Below are 7,750 nucleotides of genomic sequence, written 5' to 3'. Positions count from 1 at the left end.
TATGTGGAGGGTCCAAGTTTTCTTCTATTTATGGCTTAAATTGTGACGGGTCTTAGAGATCACAGCATCTTAAAAAAATCTGTGGCCTCTTTTTGGGGAGGCAAGTAAAGGGATGAGAGAATTATGTGATGCATTCCTTTAAATCAATTAGGGAACGGTGAATATAGTTGCACACATAAAATAACGATTGAGTGCTTCCTAGATGCCCACTGCTGTTCTCACTGCCTGTCACGAATTCTCATTTAATCCTCCAATCCCTCCGAGGTTGATACTATTATCCCCGTTTTACAGATGAGGAAACTGAGGCACGGAGACTCCACATTACAAAGCACATAAAATATTGGTGCTAGGATTTGAACCTAGGCAATCTGCCTCAACATTTATGTCCTTAATCACTGCATTAGGTTGTCTTCAGGTTCTGTATTTATACCCGACTGTTTAGGACTCAGTTAACTCCTTCTGGGGTCTGGCTACTTCTAAGCCATTATTATCACAAGTTAATAAAGAGACAGCGTCATCGTTTAAAACGGCCATTCCCTAGGATGGAAAACATTGGCCCCTCAAAATTCCCAACTTCCACGTGACTCAGAAATTACTCAACAGTCTTTCTCTAAACCCAGCGCTCCACCCGACTGAGTTAACATTGCTGTTGCCCAGCAACTGAACATCGCCGCACAGGAAACCAGCGGGATTATTTTAGACCCGGGATGCCGCCGCCCGGGATCCAGCAGGGGTCCCTCCCTCTGCCTCAAACATCTGAATGCTGGACCAACATCCTCTCCGTTAGTGGTGATTCTGCTTCCTGTATCGCGCCCCAACAAATTTCATCTGGCTATTTTCTCTCAGTGTTGACTAAAAGATTTGAAGCCAAGCTAAGGACTCTAAATTTTGAGGTAGATACAGTAGAAAACCTGTGACAGGACCGCCGAGTCTGTGGCAGCAAAGGCTAGAAAGGAGCTTAGCGGCATCCGCGGGGACTCGAGGAGAGATTTCTAACGTGTTGGATGCTCCACAGGCCATTTCACCCAGCTGCTCTTTTGCGGCCTCTGCCTCTGGAGAGCTACAAGCTGTCAACTGAATGCACAGTCGGCCCTGCGGCTTTTGGTCCCGTGGGGTCTGAGGCAGCGCCTTGGCTGTGGCGAGCGGAGACCAGACTAATGGGAGCCAGGAGCACCGGGGGGGGGTTCTCAGGCGCACTTCACACACAGAAATAACGAAGCAGGAAAGCCAGGCGACGCACGGACAGAGGAGGGAGGGGAAGTCAGTAGGGAGGGGAAGCGCGCCGCCCACTTGAGCGGTTAGTCATTCCGAAGCTCAGCCCGGGCCGACCAGGACGTGGGCGGCGGCCCGCGGCCGCGCGCACGCAGTCCCGCCGATCTTGGGCGGCACCGAGACGCGAGCGTCCGTCAATCTGACCAATCACGCGCCCCTGCTGCCTCCTACGTGGCTCCGCCCCGCTCCCGCCCCCTTGCGGAGGCTCGCGGCCGCGCGCGCCAGTCCCTCTGGCCAATCGCGCGTCTTTTCCGCCTCTCGCGCGGCCCCGCCCCTGGGACGGGACCGGCTCGCGGCCGCGGTTGCGCGCGTTTTCCGCGCTCTGGGGATGGCGGAGGGAGGTAGCGTGTGGGGCGGCGAGTGGAAGTCTAAGAGCTGGGCCTCTTCGGGGTCGGCTGTGGCATCTAGTAGCTCCCTTTCTGTGGTCAGGGGACGTCTCAAGCCCACCTCAGGCCTGCGCGCTCTCGAGGGCTAGTGTGGGTTTCCTGCAGTCGTGGAAGGGGAAGAAAGACTCCTCCCTCTGTTTTTTTTTTCCCCGGGGAAGTTGATGCCTTGGTTTGAGGAAACCGGCTACAGTCGACTCTCCTTTTCAGGGTCTATTCGCTGCTTAAACCAAAACGATGCAGACAGGCGTAAATTTGTCTGCGCTTGTGTTCCTTGTTCCTCGGGCCTGGAGGGTCCTGGGTTCTTGTCACACAACTTTTAGGGTTTGGGCTAGTGTGATAGGTCTGATTATGTTTTTCGACTCAAGATTTGTTAGATTTCCTTTAATTATGAAGCTGGTGTAACGAAATTGGAGACTTCCTAGCTATCCAAAGTTGTTATTCTCCCTCACCCCCCATATGGCAGATTTTGTGGATATTTTGGGAGATAAAAACAAATGGAGAGTCTTGTTTACATGAGATGATAGCTAGTTTGTTATGGAAAAACTAGTGGTCACCAAGTGGACCAAAACCATCTTATTTAGGAAGGTACGTGGGAAACGACTGCAAAAAGAGCGAGAATGGATCAGAACTACGTGAACGAGGAAGTGGCTGGCTTACTTGTGGATGTTATGTACAACAATAAACAATTCTTTGATAAAAGTTGAGGGATGTATAGAGGTGTGGGTTAATTTGATTTCCGCTTTGTGATTATGTTTTGTTTTTTTAGAGGTAAACCAGGATTTCATTTTCAAGATGGAAAGCCCATCAGACTCAGCTGTGATTTCACCTGGCACCCCGCAGGCGTGTGCCAGGCCACCGTCTCCCCATACCAGTAGTTCAAGAAAACAAGTACGAAAACCCTAGTTCTTCCAGTGGATCTGTTCCTTATTTCTGTGTATTGTGGCAGTGGTGGTTTTAAGTCTACCGAAGATTGTTAATTAACGTAATATGTAGATTAAGAAGTAAATATTTTATTAAATACTTTTAGGTTTTTCTCCTAAGATAATGTATTTGACCTTTCCCCCCTGCAAATTTTCGTCTTGAAATCTGTTTTCATTTAGTTTCTGGTCAGGTAGTTACAACATTCCAAAATGAGGAAGTTTGAATCTGCGGTGTTGGGAAGGTCTTTGGTGGCAGGATCTAGGGCTTTTCCTTAATTTGTAACTCGGAAGCCCCTAGAGTGGCAGCAGGCATGCTAGTAGCTGAACAAGTGTTTGTGATTACTGGGACAAGTGTCTCAACACTATTTCAGAAGAGTGCTGATTTTGCTAAAATAAAATAGAGAATAAAACGAATGGAGCTTCCAGGAATTAAAGACATTTTGTGATGGTTGCTTTAGATACATGGAGACAGAAAGCCATCTAGTGGCGTCTAATATGGAAATGTAAGGTCTTTATTTCTGGTAGATTTGTTTAGGTCAGGAGTGGTTTTCTTGATTCACATTATTAATGTTTTGTGCCTTTTTCAGCCTATGAGCGCAACACTTAGAGAACGATTAAGGAAAACCAGATCTTCATTTAATTCCTGTTACAGTGTGGTGAAACGTCTCAAAGTGGAGAATGAAGGAGATGATCAGAACTTTTCAGAGAAACCACCAACTTCAGTAGAAGAAAACTCTGTGGAATTTCGAGAAGATGTTAAACGCATAGACAGTGAATTTGAAGAAAATACCTCTTTGAAAAATACCTTCAAGGATATCAGTGCGTGTGAGTCTGAGTCACTCCATGCTGGGTCATGCAGTGAGGATCTCCAAAATGACTTTGTGAATGAGGATCTTCCCAGAGAAGGATTAAATGAAGAAAAAGCAAAATTGGTGAAGCAGATTCAGGAGAAAGAGGACCTTCTTCGGAGGCTCAAACTAGTCAAAATGTACAGATCAAAGGTGAGAATAATTTCGAAACCATTGCATAATTATAATCTTTTTTACATAAGTGATAGGAAAGTAATTTCAAAAAGAAAAAATGAGTTTATTTTAGCATAATAAGCGGATAATCCAGAAACCTGGCTTCCAACAACTTTAACTCAAATGTAAGTCGTGTCTTTGGAGTAGAGTAGAAGAGGCCTCTAAACACCAGATACAACCTTTTAAAAGTCCCAGCTCTCATTTAATATGCAGTTGAAGCTCTTCCCTCTAGCTTCCAGCCTGTACCAATATTACGAGTATCACATGTTAGATGCAAGTACAATGAGAGCAGAAGTGACAGATGATGGAGAATGATTAAAAAAGCTAAAAATGGGCCACAAATTACAATAAAAAGTATTTTTAGTAATGATCTTGTGTTCCTCCAAATTATTAAAATGTTCCAGGCATTTTGTTTGAGAAAACAACTAACATATATTAGATTTTAGATTTTAACTCAGATGGGTTGAATTAAATAGAACTTGGGACTTGGAAGAAGATAAGCTTTACTTACCTGGATCGTTCGTGTATATGCAATTGCTCCTTCTTCCATAGCGATGTGGCATAAATGATGGAATAGTATATCTTCTTTGCTCTCTTGAATTTTTAGGATTTTTCTAAATATAACTACTTGAGTTTTATGAGATAACGAGCATTGAGAAATATTTTTAATTTGAATGTTGTCTTTTTTAAATTAAAAAAATTTTTTTTTATTTTTTAAGATTTTTTTTTTCCCTTTTTCTCCCCAAAGTGCCCTGGTACATAATTGTGTATTTTTAGTTGTGGGTCCTTCTAGTTGTGGCATGTGGGATGCCGCCTCAGCATGGCTTGACGAGCGGTGCCATGTCCGTGCCCAGGATCCGAACTGGCGAAACCCTGGGCTGCTGAAGCGGAGTGCGTGAACTTAACCACTCGGCCACAGGGCCAGCCCCTGAATATTGTCATTTTTTAAAGTACAGCTGTAATAGAAAAAGTAGATTTTTAAAAAATCTATGCTGTTGCTTCTCTACATAGTTTGCCCTATTTAATAATTTGATTTTACACTGAGGGTAAGGATGGCCCAGAGCCTGGAGCAAACAAAATAGCGTTAGAACTCAATTTGAGTGTCATTGCAACCATGCTACTTGAAACCATCCTGCTTTTTCCTGGATAGAAGTCCCATTCATGCCCAAGTGTGTTATTCTTTAAACCTACTCATTGATTTAACAACTTTCATTGAGTTAAAATAGGATGCCTATCCAGTTATTGACATACGTTTATGTATGTTTTTTTTCCTGTTTCAGAATGACCTGTCTCAGTTACAGTTGTTAATAAAGAGGTGGAGAAGCTGTAGCCAGCTGTTGCTTTGCGAGTTGCAGTCAGCTTTGTCCGAGGAGAACAAGAAACTCAGCCTTACTCAGTTGATAGACTACTATGGCTTAGATGATAAATTGCTACACTATAACAGAAATGAAGAAGAATTTATATAGGTGTTTAATTCCTAATTTTTTTCCTCCAGAATATCTTTGAGAATGACAACTTAAAAGATACTTAATACATTTTAAAGGGAAAATATAAACCATTAGGGCTTAAAGAAATGTATCTTGATGAACATCAATTTAGGGCAATCTGTTACATAAATATAAACTAAGTTCTAAAATGAAAATTTGATATTTTGTATAAATTTGCCAAAGAAAACTTGACATTTAAAGAAATGTGAAAAAAAATTGTCAGGTTTAAAAAAATAAATGTGATGATTCTGAAAATCAGTTTTAATACATTGTTTTGCTTATTGTGGTAAAAAAAGTTTTATTTTAAATGTTAAAAAATAGTCCAGTCTGGTAAATGTCTAAACCAAAAGTGATCTAAAAATACCTGCCTCTCTGCTAAGTTTATGAACCCTTTTCCATCCATTTACCACATATTTCCATCTTGGTGGTCTAGCAGGTAATTAAACTCGTATGTCCAAAATTGTATCTTTCCTGTCTCTCCAAATTTGTTTCTTGTATTCCTCATGTCATGTAGTGCAATGACCATCTGTGTCTTGCAAAACCACGTATCCTCCTCTCCCACTTCAAGGCATCGTGACATACAAGGTCTTTCATGTTCATCTATCTTTCTAGCTTCATCTGTGGGGTAGATTAGAGTGTCTACTCAGTTCACAGTGACTCCTCAGCCAGAAACCCACCTTCGAAGGGTTTTGTTTTTGGCTGCATATCGTACAGTGTTACCTGTCATCCTGGCCATATGCAGAAATATGACCCACGTTGGCTCAGGCTCTGAGAATTTGGACTTGTGCTCAGGAAAAGAGAGCCCATGTCTTTTGGTGGCTGAAGCTCTTGTACGTAAACTTGGAAGCAGAAAAGCTGGTGTACTAAGGATAGCGTGTGCCCTTACAGAGAAAGGCAGAGATGGCAGATGGAGAGAGAACTTTGCTAGATCAGCGGCTTCCTGGTTCTGGTTTCCAGTCCTTGAGGGCTTTCTGGATTTCTGCTTTTGGGCCTAAAAAAGCTTTACCTAGTTTAAAAAAAAAAACAACAAAAAAAGTACTTCCCTACTAGTAGGTAAATAGCCACTACCCTGAGTCCCCCTTCCCCCAGAGGTGCACCCCACTTTCACTCCAGTACCTCCCCATGATCTAACAAAGCGTTAATGTTTGGTATATCAGGAGACCTCAGGCCCCTGCTCTTGCATCCCTTCTAATTGTTAGTGCTCGTGCCAGTAAACTCTCTTACCCTCCCCCTCATTCCACCACACACAGAAATTCCTGCCTTCTAGACACTGCCATTGTCATTGGCTTCTGTGAACACAAGAGGACTGGCCCAGGCCTCACATGGCCTCCCCTGGCCCTGGGACTCCTAAATGGGCACCCCTGGGGAGCTGTGCTGTTTTGTACCTGCCAGCCTCCCTCACTGCCTGCCGCTCAGCCAGATGGCTTAAATGTGGAAGAGGAAGCAGTTTCCATGGTGATGGTGCTGGCATTTGACTGTAGCTACCCACTGTTGACTAGCACCTCCCCTGGAGTCACCCTTATGTGTCTACTTGGGGGAACAGTTGAACTCTGGTTCTGGGAGGGTTGGGGAGAACAGATTGGGGGAGGGGATAGTAATGGGCATTTCCAGGGCATTGGCTGAGTGCCGAGGGCTCCAACAGCACAGTGGGCACTCCTGCAACAGGAGGTGGTGGATCATGGAATATGGATCCAGCTTATGGGAGAGTCTGGGGCCTAGGGATGCCCATGAGGCAGGCAGTCCACTTTTTTTTATAATTTCTGTTGAATTTTACCTCCATTTAATGGGATACATTTATTAAAAACTACTAAACACCATAGTTTTATTCATAAAAATTAAAGCTACCACTTAGTACTTGCTTTGTGTCAGCTTAAAAAGTATGTTAACTCATTTCAGTATTACAGTTATCAGCATCCCATTTTAAAAATGAGATTTATGATAAAGCAGTTATTTTAAAACTAAGTAATTCTAAAAAACTGAAGTGGCAGAGTGGCAGAGCCAGGATATGAAACCAGGCAATCCAGCAACAGAGCCCTACTCTTAAGTCCTATGCTTAAAGCCATGCTATGTTTGACCCAATTAGTTATATTACTACTTGATAATATAGGTAATATTTTAAAGGGCTACCAAAATATGAATATAATTGCTGTTCAGCAGATGGTGAGAGGAATCAGTACCATGGACAGTATCAAGAGTGGGTTGGGTTGTGTGACCCATGTGCCCCTCCAAAGCCAACACCCCAAACCAGAAGATACCTCCTGCTACTAGAATACAGCTTAGGGGCAAGAGGTTCCTGGTAACCTCCACTCTATCCATGCCTCAAAGCTGAGACATTCAAGCAGGGAGCACTGCCGGAGTCACCCAGTGTGATCGCTGACAAATAGAAATCACACAGGCTATTTGGTTTCTTAAGACCTGGGAATCTACAGAACATTATCCAGTGAAATTTGTCACACTGACTATTAGTAAAGGGAGCTTCCAGGCAGCTAATTTAGGTGACATGGAATTTGTATCACCAGAAAAAAACCCCAAAAAGCCTAGTATATCCATGATTGACTCAAACCAACAGGACAGAGAACTTCTGACAGTCCTAAGTACAAAGTATTTGTACTCTTCACACCGTTGGCTGCATCCTCCCACTCCCACAGTCCCCCCGTCGGAGA

The 7,750-nt window shown here is 43.5% G+C and overlaps 1 protein-coding gene across 5 annotated transcripts; it reads left to right on the top strand.

Moving 5' to 3' along the window:
- The first annotated feature begins 594 nt into the window (after positions 1–594).
- Positions 595–5,342, top strand: SFR1 (SWI5 dependent homologous recombination repair protein 1). Of its 5 annotated transcripts, none has more exons than XM_023639909.2 (4): positions 595–893; positions 2,425–2,546; positions 3,166–3,579; positions 4,881–5,342. In XM_023639909.2, the coding sequence occupies exons 2-4, from the start codon at positions 2,451–2,453 to the stop codon at positions 5,064–5,066; spliced, it is 696 nt and encodes a 231-aa protein (XP_023495677.1). In that variant the 5' UTR covers positions 595–893; positions 2,425–2,450; the 3' UTR covers positions 5,067–5,342. The 5 variants fall into 5 exon arrangements, with proteins under 5 accessions (XP_023495677.1, XP_001497694.3, XP_005602310.1 ...); XM_001497644.7 differs by lacking the exon at positions 595–893 and adding an exon at positions 1,502–1,613; XM_005602253.4 differs by lacking the exon at positions 595–893 and adding an exon at positions 1,531–2,243.
- Positions 5,343–7,750: the final 2,408 nt, after the last annotated feature.

The sequence above is a fragment of the Equus caballus genome, chromosome 1 (genome assembly GCF_041296265.1).
Source record: "Equus caballus isolate H_3958 breed thoroughbred chromosome 1, TB-T2T, whole genome shotgun sequence".
Lineage (NCBI taxonomy): Eukaryota > Metazoa > Chordata > Mammalia > Perissodactyla > Equidae > Equus > Equus caballus.
Note: the sequence above shows the minus strand (reverse complement) of the source record. Positions and strands in the feature narration are given on the sequence as shown.